This window comes from Haplochromis burtoni, unplaced genomic scaffold, assembly GCF_018398535.1.
Source record: "Haplochromis burtoni strain Fernald_Lab_line unplaced genomic scaffold, NCSU_Asbu1 Contig_78, whole genome shotgun sequence".
In the NCBI taxonomy this organism is placed as follows: Eukaryota; Metazoa; Chordata; class Actinopteri; order Cichliformes; family Cichlidae; genus Haplochromis; species Haplochromis burtoni.
In genome coordinates this window covers 1,432,079-1,452,448 of record NW_024582439.1, presented here as the reverse complement: position 1 = coordinate 1,452,448, position 20,370 = coordinate 1,432,079, and the positions used below count along the sequence as shown (strand labels likewise).

The following is a 20,370-nucleotide window of genomic DNA, read 5'->3' as shown; positions in this document are numbered from 1 at the left end:
TAAACGCAGAAAGCCGACAGGATTTATGGCCGCCTCAGCAAAAATGCTCCCTGCTTGGAGTCACCTTCATGTGACCAGTCTACCTTCCCCAAATTCTGCTCTTGAGGTCTCACGTGTCGGCTAGATTTGTGAGGGTTCAACCAAAGGGCTTTTTAAAATTGACATCTGAAATGGCTGCTAAATTATATAATCAAATGTGCAAATACTATTTGATCAGATGTCACAAGGCCGTTTTCATGGAAGTCTCAGCAAAACCTTACAGGGATCATTTGAATGACTTGCACTCTTAAGCTGTAAACTGGCAATGGAGCGTACACACAGAAGCCATAAACCATCTGCCTCAGATGCTTGCTGAGTCTAAGATTTTACAATTTCACGCATTTATTGTCTTGCAGGGACCTTTTACAGAGAGTTGTTTTTGGAATGTCTTTGCTGGCTCTTCAAATGAAACCCATGTTTTTAATTGTCAGAACTGTTGACATGCTCAATTTTTTCCTACACCAGAGCAGGAGAACATTCAACCCAGTGTGGTATAAAACATCTGGGTCGTGTAAAATTCTTTACTCAAGTGCACGACTAAAATGCACAAAGCTATATGAAAATGTTGTAAGGAAGGTTTTCAACTCAACTTTTGATTAAGTGGAAATGGCAATAATGACCTCTATTTCATTGTTGTCACCTTGTGTGATGTCCAATCAGGTTTTTGTGTTTCAGTAAACTCGGAAGTTTCCTGGGATGATGCTGGACAGCATTTTTGGCAGAAGTCTTGAAGGTTTAGGAAGTTCTAAAGCTGTGATTAATCTTTTTTTTTTTTTATTTATTTTTTTTGATTAATCTGGTAATTGAATTTGTTAAGACAGCACTTGGCTTTTTATATATGGCGGTAATCTTTAGATGTCTTTTTGTGTCACAAGTACAGCACAAACCCAAAACAACATTTTTTTTTAATTAATTAATTTTTTTTAGCAAAGTAAGAGGAGGTAGAGCTTTAAATAAAAATGTTTTAATTACTTAAGTTATTTATTTTGATAAATAACTATTTAAGTAATAAACTTAATTGATTTATCTACTAAATCTACTAAACCACAGACTTCTCCAAAAACATGTCAATAATTTTCTTAGTCAGGACAGTTGATGAGACTTTGGGGATCTGCAGGGGTGCCTAATTTGAATGTCCAGACCAGCTACGTGATATCTTGTTACAGTGGCTGGGTTTTGGTCTGCGACAGCTGTCGGCCCTGCGGCCATGCAAAATGGTCAGATCTTATTTGGCAGGCCTGCTCGGGATGGGCCTTGACGTGTCAAGCAACGCAGACTATTCCCCTCCATGTAACCTCCATAAGTCCCTGAGGGGTAATGATTGTGGGGGCAGGGGCGGCAGGGATGGGCCCAGCTGTGGTGTACTCTGGCTAATAGCACTCAGCACAGATGGCAGTCCCTCATCCTCCCATGTGTGTGCATGAGACTTAATGTGCACAGGCCCCTTTCCAGCAGTGTGCATTACAATCACACATGGCCCTTAAATGGAGGTCTGCATGCATGGGCAGTCCTACTACAGTATTTAGTGTCTGTGATCAATTATATAATAATGCAGCTACACACCGATAAAACCCTGGCTGCACTTTTAGGATGGATGTGAATATCCACTGCAGTGTACAACCCAACCATTGCAGCTCAGTGGGATTTTATTGGTCTGTCCAGTGACAGACAGCAGGTTTTATTAACTGTGGGCCTCTTTGGATTCACAGAAAGATGAAGCATGATAAAGCAGTATTAATGTTTCTTCAGAGGTGGGTGGTTTCTACTTGTCCTTCCTTGGAAGGCATAACACAGAGAGTATTAGCTTTTATCTTAAGGTGTGACTGAGGAGACTATATGTGCTTTCATCAGCTCACATTTGACCGTGAAGCTACTAATCCAAGAGGTAAATTTGATTATATCTTTGACACTAAGTGCTTTTTTTTCTTCTGTAAGTGCTGACTTCTACTTTTATTACTTCCAGAATTTACAGGGGGAACAAACAGATGTTTTAAAACTTCCCATTTTTATAATACGCTTCTGTTTTAGAGACTGTTCCCAGTCAACAAAATGTTTTGCATGTAACTGATTCTAGATCAAGTACATACATTAGTGAAGTTGAGGTGAGAGGATGAGCAGTAATTTAGTTGCTTTGTCAGCACATTGAGTTGTCTATTTCTGTCCTTATATACCTGTTAAAAGGTAAATCTTGTAAGTTTACTAGAGCCTTCAAAAAGACTTGAACTTGATAAAATGGCATTGAACCCTTTCTTTTCCAAACACATTTTTGAAGTACTTTGGCTGAAACTTGTCTTCTATATTGGTACAATATTGGGCAGCTACTAGCAGAAATCCCGGGCAATACATGGCTTTCTTTCTGAATGCATAATTTATGTACCAGTCCATGGTGGAGGGCCACACACAGGACTACTGTGTAGGCTGTTGTGTTGCACTGTGAAGAGTGCCTGTCACCAGTGACTGAACTTATTCTTCCTCCATTTCTATGGTGCTAAGATGTTCCGTTCCACCACTCCTTCCATAGTTCCTTTTTCATAAAAGGATTAAGAAAGGCAAAGGTTAGCTACGCAGCCATCTTCTGTCAGCTGATTAGTGATCCGCGCCTCAACTCTGCCGCACATGACACAACAAAGTTGCAGCGAAAGAGGTTTTGACAGGATTTTTGCTTGAATTCAGCTCAGTGGTCTTTTACATTTCTTGTCTTCACTTGGAAAACATGGGTTGGAATTTGGACCTTGTGACTTTATTCGTTTATTCAAAGTGCTGCTGCTCAGGCTTTTAATCTTGATTAGGTCATCTTTATAGCCCTTTTTATGAGGTCTGAAGTTGAAAAGTGTTTGATCAGCACGTTGCATTCAGTGACCCTTAGAGCTTAGAATGCTCATGACTTTTTAGAAAGCATAGTTTCCACTGATTTGAGTCCATGAATTACTGTTGCTTTATATCAGCATCATTCTGATCCATTAAATGACCAACAACATGCTGGTTTGAAGTGTTTCTGCTACTTGGCAAAGTTTGAGTTTGCATTATTTTTGAACTGCTAGTTTGAAGCAATTCCATCAGGATTTAAGAGGAGTGCTCATTAGCAAAGATGAAATATTTTCTGGCATTCAAAAAGCAATTGCCTGTTTAAGTAAAGCATCGTTCTGCATTAGAATTAGCAGCTAATACCAAATGGCTTTGAATCAAGGGGCTGACAACACAACCTTGAGTCTATTCAGCTCAAAACTATTTTGAAGCTAAAAAGTGCAAGATGAACAACGCATCCGAGGCATGAGGTCATGTAGTCCAGCTGTTAATAATCTAGACGCATGGAGCTGGACGTGTTTGCCAAATTCAAATCTTTAAGGTTTTCAGAGATTTTTTTTTTTTTTCCAGTCTGGTAAAATGTCTTGAAAGGCTTGTAACAATCAGATGTAATCAGTCATACCAAGTAGATGTTATCTTGTTTTAATGTGCTCAACGTTTGAGTTGCAGATGTTGGCATTTCTTAATGACTGTTTGATTATTTTGAGGATTGCCCCTAAGAAGTGTTGGTTTTGTTGATCCAGACAGTGCTGACCATGCCCACAGCTAGAAGTAGATCTTCCTTGGAATCTTCCGTGCTTGCAGTAAACACAGCCCTATAAATAGAGCTCAGGGAAAAGTATACCAGCAGCAGAATGACAGGCATCCATACTACAAAACCCAGGCTCTGTGCAGCAGAGGCGCGGTATGCCGTTCCACACACAAACAGCCTCCAAACCCCACATCCCAGTGTCAAAGACTGTGGGTACAGTTAGCCTCCGGTGTGAGCTGTCCTTTCTGTCATTTTTGTTTGTCAAATCTAGCCATTAGATATATCCTCATTACCCAGCCTCAGGCCCTTGGGACCACATCCATCGCTGATATGCTGCTATTCACAGAAGCAGAAGGTCATGCCATGAAAAACACGTACTGGTGCAGCTCAGACACTTTGGATTCCTGAGTGTAAACACTACAGAGAAACTGGGGGCTTGTACTTTAATACAGAGTTAATCAAGCTGTTTTGTGTTGTTAAAGTAACTGCAGATAAGAAAAAGGCAGATTACTTTCTGCTTTCTCCAGTGAATTGCTGCTTTTCATTTAGTTTTCCTCTGTGGAATTAATATATTTAAGTTTGATTTTTTTTTTTTTTTTTGTTTATTTTTGATATTTACTTCGAAAATGTAAAATATTTTCCAACTTCAAATTCCCAGAATTGTCTGAACAACAGGTAGGAAGCATAAAGTGATGTTTTTTTGTCTTGTGCAAAAAATAGTGGAGCTCCACACTGGAGAGCTTGAGATGTTTGACATTTCCATCGGATTCATTCAAATATTTAATCAATTTAAATCGTTTTATTATGGTTTCTCACTTAATTTCCTCCTAATCAGCAAATTAGGCCAATTTAATTGATTTACACATGTAAATTTTTCACAGATGCTTTTATCAGAATGTGAAACAACTGCAGAAGTTCATAAAGTATTTGATTAATAAACTGACAAAAGTAATTGGCAAATATATTCAGACATTTTCCTAGACTTATTTTTTCTCATATTTTAGAAACCAATTTATAAAAAAAATACTTGCAGAAATAGATATTTGTTACAGTTGCAGATATTATTTTAAATTTGTTTAATTCCCCTTAGTGAGCTTTGGATATATTGTAGAATTTGTTGACGTCATGGTACAAGCAGTCCAAGCCCTTAGCATTGTCAGCTACTGACACTACTGTGATTAGTTAAAAGGGGGACGTGAGTGCACCAAAGCCACTTGCATTCATGCCTATTCTGCTGTCAAACAATATCCACATCTCTGCATTTGCATCAGAGGGGAGCTTATCGTTAGACGGGCCCGAAAAGCGGCGCTGCATCAATTCATAACAAGTCAGCTGACTCATCCACTTTTCCTCTTTACCCTCCATTTTCCTCCACTCCAGTGTGATTTACCATGACAACTGAATCAGGCGCCGACTCGGAGGCCAAGCAGCCACAGGAGAATAAGGAGACAGAAAAGGGGAAAGCAAAAGCGGCATCCCAACCCAGCCAGGTGGCAGCCGAGCCCGCCTTGCCTCAGAACCAACCGGAGCAGCTTCCAGCCGCCGTCGGACACAGTACCCCGGCCAGGAAAGAACAGGTCAGCCTCTTTGTAACCACATCCACCCACTGTCACTTCTTTTAAAGATGGAACATCCATCCATCGCATCCACCATAATTTTCCTTTAAACATACTTTTACTGAATTTAATATTAGGAAAAAAACAAAACAAACTTTGCCACTTTATTTAAGAATGATTCTTTTGTGGTGTAAACATTGTATAGATCCTTTTGAATTTGACAAAACATTACACACCATTCATCCCTCTTCTGAATGAATTGTGGCTTTGTGAGGAAAAAATGGAAATGAACGTGGGGAGGGGGAGAGAATGTGAAGACGTGACCTCAGTCCTCCATGGCGGTTACAACCATGCGTCAGATGCATTTGTTTGTTTGTGAGGAAAGCCTGGTGTTCAGTTAGAGCTTTATATATTAGAAATGGGAAGACGCATAGATCAAGAAACCTTCAATTGTGGATGCTTTGTTTTCAGGCTTTACAGCAACTAAGGCAGTTTGACAGATATAGTCACTGTCACTGATCGGCCACACGCACGGGCAGTTTGGTGAGGGATGATTTTAGTTGTTTTATTTTGCCGTCTTTGTGTTTTGCCTCTTTCACAGGTTTTCTAAATAACTTGTCTACATAACAGCAAGGATGCCACAGCCATCCTTGCTGTTATGTTGAATAACTTATGAATTTAATTCAGTAGAAACCTGGCATTATTTGCAATCATCACAACAATCATTTGTTGTACTGACTGTTTTTTACATCTCTCCCAATTTGCAACTTCCTGCAGCTGTGGGGACAATGATTGGAAGAATTTAGGGAACAACCTGGAATTAAACCCGTTGAGTTGAGTCTGAACTTTGATGAAGACTTTTGGTGTATTTTAAAATGTATCCGTAAGATTGCACACCACTTCGACGCATGAACATGTTTAAATGATTTTACATGTTTGACAAAGAAGCTGGACGAGTCTAAAACCAGAGAACAGTGATCTCTGGTAGTATAATATTATACCCTGTAGCCTATCCGTGTTATATCTGATGAAGCCTGGGAAGCTACTGATGTTATCTGAGCACTAAGTGCTTGTCTTCAGGTTTTGGCCCAAACAGCCTTCTGGCTCACTATTTAATCGATCTGCAGATTGAATTTCCAGTGCTTCCAAACTACAGAGGTTCAGTGTGAGGTAGATCCCTGCTTCTTCTCTAATTTATTACTTGAAAGAAAAACATTTCACCAGCTGCACATGCTTGTAGATGTGGTCACTTACTGTGGTAGTTAGTGGAAAATGTATATAAAAAGTTACATCTCAAACAACTTAACAGGTCACATTCCCAGTCTACATAGTGTTTGTGTTGCTTTAAACGTCTAGGATGTGTTTACTCACTCAGAAAACTTTAAATCCATGTTCAATATTTTTTTTTTTTTTTTTGGTGACTTTGAACTTTGAACTTCTTAATATGTTGGAGCGTGTAACCATAGTTTGAATGTGCTCAGGCTCACAACCCCACTCATTTAGCAGGTTCTTATCATGATGTGGAAAGGAGAAGGATTTAAATGGTGCCTTTGTTGAAAAGAAGCTTACACGTGAATCATAACAGGCTGTAATGAGAGAGCAGCAGTCGCAGGGCGATGTGATGGATAAATTAATTATATACAATGCAGGGTAATGTGGTGAAACGGTGATGAAATAAATGACATGTTTTCATGTTAACAAAGTCTGACTTGTACAATATTTTGCATTGATGTTATTGATATCATTTGTCTACATTAAACACTTCTGTGGTAGCCAGATTTTAATTTCAGCTTTAGGCTTTACATGGGCGCAGCATTGCTTTCATTCAGATGCTAAAACTTGACTGTGTCTGCAATCTTTATAAAGCTATTTAGCGTTGCTAAAAGAGCAGCATATTCCCTTTGGCCTCAGTTGTCCTTAGGAATGGGGTTTTTAGTCATAAACCAAAAATCTTGGACTATTGATGGCGCTGGATTCAAAATACTGGGAATCCAATTACTACCCTGTCTTCCCAGGGTAATGCTTATTTGTGCTGCATTTCTCAGACATTAGTCAAGCACTTGGTGAGATATTTAAGATGTATACAGAGACTGGATATAAAAGATGGGTGTAATATGGCCAGCACAAACATGTGTTCTGAGAAACCGAGGACACTGCGTGCTCACACAGTAGTGACTCGTCAGTCACAGCGTAGCCATGTCCTAAAGCGTTCCTCCTCCGTCATCTGCTTTTATCGAAATCGGGATCAGGAATTGAAGCAATTGAATGGGCAATTGTTACCATAAAGTGATTAGGAAAGCACCTGCTGGGATAATAAGGCAAGTGAGAAGTGGGATCATTATCTTACAGGTTTCTACCTGAGATTTCTTTTTTGCATATAGATGAGTCGCTCCCTGCTGGCCACTAGAGAAAATGCTAAGGCAGCTCCCTTTTGGCTTCACCTCTCAGGCTACAGTTTGTGGTTTGGTCCAAAGTGAACATTGCTATTCTCCTAGATCCAAGTAGCTCCAGGGGAATAGTTATACATATATATGATCTTCTTTTATAACTTGCAGTGTTGCCCACTGAGCTAATCGACCCCAGGATTCTTTCAAATTCACACAGCAACATTATGCACCCCTTGTTTTTCCACACTGAGGATGATCAGTGATGCACCATCAGTGTTAGAGCTGTGGGAATTGCCAGGAGCAAGACTGAGGGGAAATTGCACCAGTCTGACACAACACTGTCGGCCTTCCCTGCGAGGCACGTTCTCCAGCAGGGTGCACATGTAACTGTGATTTCATACATCTGTGGTGCCTGTTCTCACCAGTCATACGTCAAACAAATGGGGGGGGAAAACGTGTCTTGTGGTATTTCCTAGAAATGTTAACTTGACCTTTCATTCTTGTGTTCTTTAGAGTCATCTTATTCTGCTTCTATTGTTTAATACTACATCAAAATGAGTCTACAGGGAGAGTAGTCCACATGAGCTGCAGTAGATACTGCAGGAACAATGCAATGAAAATGGCTTGAAGAGCAAGATAAGAAATGTTCTTCATCAGAATAAAAGGGGGGAATTAAATTCACTGTATGTAAGAAAGAAAAATATCTCGAAGCAACGGCGTCTATTCAGCATAAAGTCAGTCAGCAAAGGCTTTGTTTTCAGCGAAGTGGAAAATTGGATTTTCTCTCCTTAAGACAAAATGGCGGTACACCCCTAGCTGTTCTCAGTGGGACCTGATTACACTCAGTCAGGGTCCCAGTGTCTATTTTTAGGTTTACATTAACGGTCATTTAGGTAAGGAAACTTCTCTTCTGGTGGACATTTAGAGACGTTAATGCCTCTATCCACAATTAGCATGACAAGGTAGAAGCAGCTCATTACTTTTAACAAGGAAATTCCATTCAGCTCTATCCCAAATGTAGAAAACTGTTATTGTAAATGTATTATTCTCATTATTTTTAAGTGACACATTTTCCTCTTTTTGCCAGGAGCAGCAGGAAGAGGATCTGGTATCCCACAGGTCATCCACCAGTCGTCTGTCTAGGTCTCCGCTGAGAGGAGTCAAGAAGGTGAAGATCATGCAGTGTAAAGTCACTCTGCTGGATGGCTTAGACTTCACGCTCAATGTAGAGGTGAGACGCTTTAAGTTTAACAGAGTGGTGGTCATTTTAAATATTCTGTTTCCATCAGCTTCGTCACTACTTTAATATGTAAGAGACTCGAGCCACATGGAAACTGTTCAGGTCCAAAAAGAGAAGGCAAGAATCAAATCAAATCACTTTTATTGTCACATCACATGTGCAGGTACACTGGTACAGCACATGTGAGGGAAATTCTTGTGTGCGAGCTTCACAAGCAACAGAGGTGTGCAAAAGTACAATAACATAAGAACAAGCAAAATATAAGAATGGCTAAATCTGAGAATTATATGAATAAATATATGTACAATATAAGAGTGTATGCATATTACTGAATGTGTATACTAAATATGTATGTCTGTGTGTATATGTGTGTGTGTATATGTGTGTGTGTGCTGTGTGTGTGTGTGTGTGTGTGTGTGTGTGTGTTTGTGTGTGTGTGTACATATTTTACAAATTAAATAGAGTAACAATAAAATATACAGAGTTGAGATATGTGCAAAACAGTGGCATTACTGTACAGTATGGAGTGCATAATGTTGAAGTTCCAGTAGTGAAGCTGAGGTGTCTATGACGTGTTCAGCAGTCTGATGGCCTGGTGGAAAAAGCTGTCTCTCAGTCTGCTGGTACGGGACCGGATGCTGCAGAACCTCCTTCCTGATGGAAGTAGTCTGAACAGTTTATGGCTGGGGTGACTGGAGTCCTTGATGATCCTCCCCGCTTTCCTCAGGCACCGCTTCCTGTAGATGTCTTGGAGGGAGGGAAGCTCACCTCCAATTATCCGTTCAGAGCACCGCACTACTCGCTGGAGAGCTTTGCGGTTGTAGGCGGTGCTGTTGCCATACCAGGTGGTGATGCATCCAGTGAGGATGCTCTCAATGGCACAGTGATAGAAGGTCCTGAGGATGCGGGGGCTCATGCCGAATCTTTTCAGTCTCCTGAGAAAGAAGAGGCGCTGCTGCGCCTTCTTCACTGTTTTGTTTATGTGTACTGACCACGTAAGATCCTCAGCCAGATGTACACCAAGGAACCGGAAGCTGCTCACTCTCTCCACAGCAGCGCCGTTGATGGTGATGGGGGTGTGTACTTCTCTGCACCTCCGGAAGTCCACTATCAACTCCTTTGTCTTTGCGACGTTGAGGGTGAGATGGTTGTCTTGACACCAGTGGGTCAGGGCGCTGACCTCCTCCCTGTAAGCCGTCTCATCACCATTGGTGATAAGACCCACCACTGTAGTGTCGTCCGCAAACTTCACAATGATGTTGGAGTTGTTAGTGGCTGTGCAGTCGTAGGTGTAGAGTGAGTACAGGAGAGGGCTCAGTACACACCCCTGTGGAGCACCAGTGTTCAGTGTGATGGGGGATGAGGTGATGCTGCCCAGTCTGACCACTTGGCGTCTGTCAGACAGGAAGCTAAGGATCCAGCTGCAGAGGGAGCTGCTCAGTCCTAGATCCTGCAGTTTCCTGTCCAGCTTCGAGGGAACGATGGTATTGAATGCTGAGCTGTAATCTACAAACAGCATTCTCACATACGTGTCTCTCTTCTCCAGGTGTGACAGGGCAGTGTGTAGTGTCAGGGCTATGGCATCATCAGTGGACCTGTTGTGGCGGTATGCAAACTGTAGAGGGTCCAGTGAGTCGGGTAGTGCAGAGCAGATGAAGTCCCTGACCAGCTTCTCGAAGCATTTGCTCACGATGGGGGTCAGGGCTACAGGTCGCCAGTCGTTCAATGAGGAGATGGTGGAGGATTTGGGTACAGGGACGATGGTGGCCATTTTGAAGCAGGCTGGGACTACAGACAGAGAGAGGGAAAGGTTGAAGATGTGTGTAAACACTCCGATCGCCTGGTGGGGACCAGAATCAGCTGATTTCTAGTGTTTTCAGCTCTGACTGCTGAATGGCTGGTTGGCTCCCTTCATGTCGTGTTTATATAAGAACTTGTTTATGAGCCCTGTTCCATCACATTTGTCAAGTAAAGTTATCTTTATTTTTCCTTCTGCATGTGAAATGCAGCTCATGGCGTTCCACTGCACTATTATTATTATTATTATTATTATTATTATTATTATTATTATTATTATTATTATTATTATTATTACAGTTGAGCGATGTGAGCAACCTTACGTATTGCTTTAATATATAAAACAAATGTTTCCTGTCAGGGCGTCAGTGATCATCAGTACTCACATGATTTGATAGCTTGTGCCAGTGGTCTTCTCCATTACCCAGAATTCATCTGTGTGTTACTTTTATGATCCCTGCACGTTGTATTAACAGAATAAAGCTGCTGTTTTGACGGCCCTGCTTAGAAGCAGTGATTTCACGCTTTTCTCTGCACACTCGCATTTGCATTGTCAAACTGTTTTATGGGATTTTGTTTTTCCTCCAAACCTTCTCTGGATGGTCTGTAGGGGGGAACAAAATATTCATGTAATGGTTCTTAAATGTTCAGTTCTTACTTCAAAGCTCATCTGCTCTCCAGAAATAAACCCTTTGAGGAAAAGAGAGCCAACAATCAGTGGAAAACATGTGTCTTTGTGTTGTAAATGTGAAACTCGGAACCCCACACTAGCCTAGAAGCATGGCTTTTATCATAATATAGGGAAATTAAATATGGAAATGGGATATTTTGGGAGGAGAAGAAATGGAGCATGAGTTGGTTGTTAATCATTATTAGCATGGCGGGGTGTGGATGGAGTCATTGCTTTCAGAGCTCGATAATCTGTCAAAGAATTTTATTTATTTATTTATTTGTCGGTTTGCTGTGTGGTTTTGACCAACTGTGTCAGACTGTTTTGAATTTCTCCATTTGTATTATCTTATTATTTCTGCTTTGTAAAGTTTTTCTAAAGCAGAACTGTGTTCGTTTGAGTGGGACCCTCTGATAAGCTGCAGTCTTTAAGTATCGAGTATTCAGGAATAACCTCACAACTAATAGAGCCTTTGAGGCAAATGCCTTTCTGTTGTAAATATGAGTTTAGCTCCACAGCCGAACAGCTGCTTTCTGCCCTTCAAACAGTCTTTCTTTCTGTCTGAGTGTCATTAATTCAGGAGTAAGTCTGACTTCTGAATTTATGTGACATTTGGCTCATGAAATATTTCTTCCATAGCAAAGTTGAGTCTTTTGTCAAAGTTAGGAAACTTTGTAGGATTCCCAAAACGTGTTCAGGCTGAAAAAGAGAAGCAGACCCTCCTCTGCAAATCTCCTTTAGCGGATTCCTCCCCACCAGGGGCTGGGATGGAGGGATTGGCTGGCTGGTTTGGGGCAATGGGGGCAATTGTTGGAGGGAATCAATGTCATTGACACAGTGGGTTGGCATGATTACGAAGACCCACTGTGCCACTGGAAGGACTTATATTATGGATGGTGACGTGGAAGTGGGGGATCAGTCCAGATTTGTTAACCTTAAGTCAGAAAAAGTTTTTTTATTTGTTTTAGTTTATGCTGAAAGAGCTACACATGGTCTAAAATATGAACACTTTAAGAAAACAAAGACATTTTTGAGAATTTTCAATTAAAAACATTTCATGTTTTATTGAAATGTTTAATAAATGTGTTACACAACCTGAAAAATTCAAAACATGACTCTGAAGCCTTCTTTCACAAATGGCAGGTAATTTACCCCTCTTGTGACCCTCGTGAAAAAAGGGACCCAAACGGGACCCTTTTTTCACGAGGGTGACACGAGGGGTAAAGGGGTATCTCACTAATTTACTGCTGCTAGGCAACGTGCCTTCTGTGTTATTACCAAACATGGCTCAAGCACCAAAACACAAACACAACTAAGCAGCATCTTTGGTTTTAGTTTGGCTTGGTTGGCTTGTAAATGGTTTAAAGTAAGCTTAATATTAAGAGATAAAGGTCTTTAAGCCAAAGCTGAGATAACCTTTACCACCAAGGGTTGTTGTTTTAGGTTTTTTCTGACTGAAGTCCACTCCTCCAGATTCACAGAAAACGTTATTGATGCTTTTCTTAAGCAAACTGATCTTGTGTGTGTGTGTGTAATCAGTAGGGTTACACCAGACAGCAGCAAGATGTGACCTAATCGTGTGCTTTCAAACATGTTACCTTATGAGATTTATTTATAATGTATCAGTACATTTGTGTTTATTTTAATTGAGTTTACTTCAGATTATTATGAATAGACGGTCAGTTATAAGGAGCTCACAAAAGAGAAAAATTGATAATTAAATAAAGTTTCTAATTTTAAATTCTTTTCTTTTTTCATCTTAATACTTAGTGTTTACTTATTGCATCCCATCTGCTTACTATACTGTAAGCTCCCAGTGCTGCCCACCTGCTAGGATGGGCAAAGCAAAGGCTTTCTTTGCCCCACTTTACTATTTCTGAACACTAAGATCCATTATTTTAGGGAATACTTCCAGATGACGGTGGATTTGGTGTATTAGAGGGGATATGAACTACTCTGTGGAGTAAGAAATATAAAGCAGAGAAAAGTTGACGATTGTATCGTCTAAAATGTTTGATTATACAAAAACATCAAGCAAAAATGAGAAAATTCACATTTAACGTTTAGCTCATAGCTCAAGCGTAGCTCATTGCCTAGACTGTCCCGTACTTATAAAACGTGAAGTTAGTGCTTATTTAGTTTGTGTCAAAAATGTTACTTTTTTTGTCTTTTCTTTTTTACCATGGACCCAATTGAACCAGAAAAACTTTTTTTTTTTTTTTTTTAATGCTAGATTGTATTCCATCCATCCATCCATCCATCCATCTTCATCCGCTTTATCCGAGGCCGGGTCGCGGGGGCAGCAGCCTAAGCAAAGAGGCCCAGACCTCCCTCTCCCCAGCCACCTCCTCCAGCTTATCCGGGGGAATACCAAGGCGTTCCCAGGCCAGCCGAGAGATATAATCTCTCCAGCGTGTCCTGGGTCTGCCCCGGGGCCTCCTCCCGGTGGGACATGCCTGGAACACCTCACCCAGGAGGCGCCCAGGGGGCATCCTTGTGAGATGCCCGAACCACCTCAGCTGACTCCTTTCGATGTGGAGCAGCAGCTGCTCTACTCTGAGCCCCTCCCGGATGACCGAACTTCTCACCCTATCTCTAAGGGAGAGGCCAGCCACCCTTCGGAGGAAGCTCATTTCTGCCGCTTGTATCCGCGATCTCGTTCTTTCGGTCACTACCCAAAGCTCGTGGCCATAGGTGAGGGTAGGGACGTAGATCGACCGGTAAATTGAGAGCTTCGCTTTTACACTCAGCTCCCTCTTCACCACGACGGACCGGTGCAGCGTCCGCATTACTGCAGCTGCAGCCCCAATCCGTCTGTCGATCTCCGGCTCCCTTCTCCCATCACTCGCGAACAAGACCCCGAGATACTTGAACTCCTCCACTTGGGGCAGGAACTCATCCCCGACCCGGAGTGGGCACTCCACCCTTTTCCGGCTGAGAACCATGGCCTCAGATTTGGAGGTGCTGATCCTCATTCCCGCTGCTTCACACTTGGCTGCGAACCGTTCCAGTGTGAGCTGGAGGCCCTCACCCGATGAAGCCAACATCTGGTGAGGGTGCTAGATTGTAAAAACAGGAATTTTTATCTTATTCAATTGTTTATCTATTACTTTACTACGTTGGTGTAGTATAAATGGTAAGGGGGGGGGGGGGCTTTATTCATAGGAAAAGCTGTAAAAGTTCAAAATCTATACACTCGTTCACATTTTCCAACACCTTCCAGTGGGTCGAATTGGAGTCTGACATGGCTGATTCTGGACCCAGGGCCTTTCATTTGACACTCCTGGTTAAATGAATAACAATATTGTTACAGTGCAGTGTTCTGCTTAGAAATGCACAACATAGACATTTTGTGACACTGTGTTAAGAAGCAGTGCATTTTATTTATTTATATTTTTTAATTTGTGGGTGCAGAAAGAAGTGTGCTGTGTGTTGTTCAAATCAAAAAGTGGAAAGCCCTCTTTACACCTACTCGGGACATTTTCTTTTCTGCACACCTTTTTAACGAGTAATGCTACAAAATCAGGCTGTGTTAATCGATGCAGTGGCATGCATGACACCTGCTTGATAATGCTCTTAATCACAGTAAAGGTGTCTCCATTTGTGCATTGTTTACAACAGTGACTAATACTTGCAATCACTATGATATAAAGCAGGAGACTAAGTTCGCTGCTTCCTGTAAGGCTTTTCATAGCAGCAGTTAAGGCACTAACATGACCAGTCAGAAGAATTTAATTTCAGCTTTAGGGGGAAAAAATGCTCTGTGTGCTCCTGCAGCTGAGGGTGAGCCGGACAAAAGCCAGGTCAGCTTATGGTGTTTGACACAGTAGTACAGCTGATGTCAGAAGACCCTCATAATTGCCAGGGAGTTCTTTTCCTCCTCCCAGTCCAGACTTGAAACTGGTCCAGAATGTCAGGATTTGACATTTTTATCCTCCTGACCTTGTAGTTTTCCAGCTCAATTTAATTTCCTCCTGTGGGGGGAAAAATGTCCGCACTAATCGTTTCCTATCATTTTCTATGACACAGAACAGCTGAACCGCTCTCCCTCACTTCAAAGGTTGTTGAGTCTAAGTGGAGGCAGAAAAACATCCCACACAATGTGTTGAATTGCTTTCAGTTAAATCATCCTTTCTCTAAAGGACATGAGAATTCATGCTAAATTTTGGCTTTAATTAGAGCTAAAGTGATTAGTCAGTGAGTCTGTTGGCAGGCAGTTATTTAGCCTATTTTGATAGTCAGTTAATCAAATTTAGTCTTTTATCTTTGTGAAATTATTATTGTTGGCTTTTGGACAGTCAGTTGGATGACACAGGATGCCTGAAGGGATCAAAGACTCTGGAAAAATGTGTTGTCTAACATTTTATAGGTCAAGTAATGACTGAAAGTGTTCTTAAAATGACTAGAAAACTCTAATTAAAGTAACAGATAAACCATAATGCATGGTTTGATGCACAATCAGTTTGTAATCCTTAGGAGTGTTTAACCTCTGTGACGGTCTCACTGTCCTGATTGATCAAGCTTTTACAATTTAAGATCAGTATACTTCTGATTTCTGGTCTTTCTTCTGCTAGAGAACTCCAGGAATACGTGTGCAGTACCCCATTAGCTTATTTATAGATATAGTTTAATGATTGGCAGCTTATTTGACTGATCTGAAAACCTCTGTTTGCATATCACAGCCATTTTTTTTTTTTTTTTTTTTTTTTTTTATCTGCGTCATTTAAGCCAGCCAGCTTTAAGTGTTGCATTAAGAGGAGATTGTCACACCCAGGCAGCAGTAGTCTGACATAACTGTGCTAATTCCCTCGGAGATGTTCTGGTAGGATTAACTCTCTGCCACCAGCACCTCTACCAGCATTGTTAAAATCACACGCGCACACACATGCAAGAATCTTCTTATTTAAAGATGTGTGTGTGTGCTCATGCACACACCCGTTAGTTCTTTGTTTCACATCCAGGATGTATTATTGCATCCATGTGAGTGTGGCAGATAAATAGCCGTGTTCTGGATAGGTTAGGCTGTGGCTGTGGGCTTCAGCCGATCCAAACGTGACGAGCTGGCATTGGTTTTGTGCAAGCAGAAGACGTCTGTGTCATGGCAACTCGGGCCTTAAAATATCCTCTGTGAGCTGGTCAAATGAGTCCTGGAAGTCCAACCTCTTCACGAGGGGGGGATGACAAAGCTCCAGCTGATGACGTCCAGCACTCAGATGTGCAGTCGATCGATGTAATGCATTCACGCAACCAATGGTCAGGAATTTGAAAGTGTGTTTATGCTTTTTATAGAGGGAATCGATCCAGAGTTGCCAGGTTGGTGGATTGTGTCTCCGGTACCCAGGCTTACATCACGCAGCAGAATAATAATAATAATTTGCTTCATTTTCACAAATTTATATTCATAATGGGGTTTTGCAGAGATGAGCTCACTTTCATTTAATTATCGAGATAACAATAAGAAGAGAAGGACTTGAAGGGTAACGCAGTCCCACGGCAGCATAAAATAGCTTTTTAAGCTGCAACATGGATTAATGATATTGCTTTATTGTTTGTGTTTATCATTATTTTGTGTGTAATTGTTAAGCAAATCAGGACAAATGAAGGGTTTGCATTACTGGAAAAACTCTTAAAAGAAATTACACAATCCTACTAATCTAATTCGGTGTGACTGTTTATTTTAAATGAGTTTCTGTGTTCTGTATGTTCAAATGTTTCACATCAGTATACCCATCAAATGACTCTGCATTCAACATGTGCTTTTATTCTTTTTCTGTTCACAGAAACGAGCCAAGGGCCAGTTCCTCTTTGATAAAGTGTGTGATCACCTCAACCTACTAGAGAAGGACTATTTTGGCATTACATATAGAGATGTAGAGAATCAAAAGGTACTTTTTTATTTTAAGGCAATCTTATTAACTAACATGTTATATATTTTTACTTGGAAAGTGGTTCATCGACGGTAGGAAATGAAGTTAAATGTTTCTTTCAAGAAGACATTTATAAGATAACTGTTACATATGCATACCAGGCAGGATTTCCCCCTCTGAGTTCTTGGTAATTTGCTCCCAAATTAGAGATGGTTTCATGTTTCATCTTCTGTGGTTGTCTCGCAGAATTGGCTAGATCCTTCCAAGGAGCTGAAGAAGCAGATCAGGAGTGAGTGCAGCAATCCAGTGAAGCTACCTGATTGTTATATCCTCTGAATTTCCTTTGCTGTTGTTGAATGTTGATTTTTAATCATTTGATGTTCTGTCAATACCTCAGCTGGACCCTGGAACTTTGCTTTCAATGTAAAGTTTTACCCACCAGACCCCTCACAACTGACTGAGGACATCACAAGGTCGGTTTTGCTGTCCTTTGCTTATGTTCTTCTATAAACCTTTTATAGACTTGGATGCATAAAAATGTACTTCTAGCACTTAAAAATCTCAGGAAGTTTTCAAAGAAATGAGAAAATCCAGACATTAGATATGATTTTTTTTAAAAACACGAAATTGCAGTTTTGTTTACATATATATTGTATATTTTGTCCTCATTCTCTCAGGTACTACCTGTGCTTGCAGCTGAGGGATGATGTAGTTTCAGGTCGCCTGCCCTGCTCCTTTGCCACCCACACGGTGCTGGGCTCGTATACAGCGCAGTCCGAACTTGGAGACTATGACTCAGAGGAGCTCGCCAGCGACTACCTCAGTGAACTGCGCTTCGCACCCAACCAGACCAAAGAGCTAGAGGAGAAGGTCATGGAGCTCCACAAGACTTACAAGTTAGTATCTGTAGTACTATTTATTAATAGAAAGAGTCAGAAGGGTGTCAAATAGTCCAGTGAATTTATTATTGGTGGTCATAAACATGTCACTTTAAATTTCTTCTGTGGAAATGACACATGACATGTTCGTAGAATGTTTTTAGAAAATATAAACTGCTTTTCTCGTCTCACTGAATGGATCGCATATGATACATAGAACATAAAAGGATTAGTGCTGTCAGTGTTAATCTCGTTAAAATGATAATGTCGTTAGTGAGTTAGCGCGTTAACGTCAGTTTAACGAAATTAACGTTGACAGCACTAAAAAGGACCCATCTTTGTTTTTCTACTAATAAAATGCTCTGTTTGCATTTAATGATGACATGTGTGTAATAAGGTCCTCTGATCAAATTCTTCATAAATCTGAAGTTGAATTGCACATCTAGGTTTTATGTCATTATTAGGCCTTGAATCAATCTGTGAATCTGAGTGAACATTCATAATCTGACCTAAGTCTCTCTTTTGAGCCCCCTCATTCCCCTTTATTGCAATGATTTTTCAGGATTAGGGTCTTAGACAATCTAAAAATGGATACACTTAGAATTCTCAATAGAACTTCAGCTAAAAACATCCATGAAAACAGCCTTTTTCCAAAATCTTTCAAGCTATAATCCTGCTAATAATCCATGTAGAGATTTTCTCTCTCTCTCTCGTCACATTGGTCAGAAAGGTTTAAGTCTGCTTTTAAGAAAAAAAGAGAGGTTTAAATCTCTTTGCCTTACGTGTTTATGTCTGACGTGCTCTGTTGTCTGCATTCAGGGGGATGTCACCGGCTGATGCCGAGATGCACTTCTTGGAAAATGCCAAGAAGCTATCCATGTACGGTGTGGACCTCCACCACGCTAAGGTAGCAAATCGCAACAAATCTTAAGTATTTATTTATTAATATTTCTTACAACACAATGATATATCAGTCTATAGAATTCAACCTAACTGGTTAATGTGAAGTCAAATGTGGAAATCGATTTAGTTGTTTTTTTTTAAAGGTTAACCTGTGAGTTTTTACAGCGTGCTTCATTGTACATGCAAACCAAACAGTAACTTTTTTCCCCTCTTTACAGTCGACATGTGCAAGAAAGCAAACAACCATCACTCAGTCTCATATTTACTCATTAAATATGAAGTTAACATTGGCACAGAGTCTAAAAGTCTCTCTCCCACCAGTACATGAATATATCGCTAATTTACACAAATGAGAGGCTTCACCTTTATGTGAGGTTAGAATAGTCTTTGTGTAAAAGATGGACTTAGCTACCACGATATCACAGAGGCCTAAGATAAAAACACCAAAATGTAAAAACTAGTTATTTAATTTGTTACTATAAACAAAGAGGTGGAGCTGAAGGACTTTCACCTCGTCAGACGTGGTGGGTGTTTCAAAACAATTCATGTTTTTCAGAATGTGGACGTAAACTGTTTTTGGCGTTTTCTGTGTGAGGTCTTATACAAACACATCACCCATGCAGTCGGTATTGACGCTTGCTACCACAACACTGCTGCTTCAGACACATCATGGCTGCCACAGTAATGCCTCGATTTAACATGCCACCGCTGCTCCCCTGACTGACTGACATTGTGTCACTGTTGCCTCTCTGGGGATGGGATGGGTTTAAGAGGGGCGATAGGTGGGAGGGGGTCTGGAGCCCAGCTTGACTTGGATAATTTCCCATCTGTTTTATTCTACTGTCCAGATTGGATCAAATATGTCACTAGAAAACGAGCGGTAAAAACAGAGAGCTGGTGTAGGACAGCGGGGCCGCTGTTGTCATAAAATAAAATTACAGCCATCAGTCTTCTTGATATGAATCTGTTATCAAATGTGCTTTGAAAGTCAAAAAAGGGTCTAGATGCACATGATGGAGAGGAAATTGCCTTCACAGATTTAGATCAGAATAGAGGAGATGACAGAGATGCGGAAGCGGCCTTGATCAAACCGAGCAGACATCAATGCTCAGTGTTGCTTCTGTGAGTCACAGTTTTGATACACGAGAAAAAGATGTACATATCAGACCAGCATCCCTCTTTTGTCTTCTCTCCTCTCTCACTAAATGCAAAGTTGGTAGGGAATCTCTATGAATGCTTGGCTCCAGCTGAGGGAGAGGTAAGAGGCTGCTTTCCATGTGCTTTGCCCGAATGAGAGTGTGTGTCTATGTGGTCTCTACTTGTGCATGGTTTCCTTCAAAGGTGTCATTTTAAGCACCCCACAAATCACTTAAGGCTGGTTGTTCATGCTTTGGATCAGCGCCTCCCTTTTCAAAACGTCGTCATTCATTTTTACCTGCTCATCTCATGCTTTGTGCAGTGAAGAGCGTCATTTTTG

The 20,370-nt window shown here is 40.9% G+C and overlaps 1 protein-coding gene across 25 annotated transcripts in view; it reads left to right on the top strand.

Annotated features, from left to right (window-relative positions):
- epb41l3b (erythrocyte membrane protein band 4.1-like 3b) overlaps window positions 1-20,370 on the top strand; it is a 55,258-nt gene that overhangs the window by 13,894 nt on the left and 20,994 nt on the right. For 18 of the 25 annotated variants that reach the window (XM_042222022.1, XM_042222025.1, XM_042222021.1 and 15 more), the window contains exons 2-9: window positions 4,976-5,172; window positions 8,626-8,769; window positions 17,026-17,130; window positions 17,359-17,401; window positions 17,510-17,585; window positions 17,790-18,008; window positions 18,810-18,897; window positions 20,107-20,151. In XM_042222022.1, the coding sequence (XP_042077956.1) occupies window positions 4,987-5,172; window positions 8,626-8,769; window positions 17,026-17,130; window positions 17,359-17,401; window positions 17,510-17,585; window positions 17,790-18,008; window positions 18,810-18,897; window positions 20,107-20,151 (906 nt within the window). In that variant the 5' untranslated portion in view covers window positions 4,976-4,986. The remainder of the gene's footprint in view (window positions 1-4,975; window positions 5,173-8,625; window positions 8,770-17,025; window positions 17,131-17,358; window positions 17,402-17,509; window positions 17,586-17,789; window positions 18,009-18,809; window positions 18,898-20,106; window positions 20,152-20,370) is intronic. The other 7 variants (XM_042222024.1, XM_014334328.2, XM_042222031.1 and 4 more) reach the window with 3 other exon arrangements.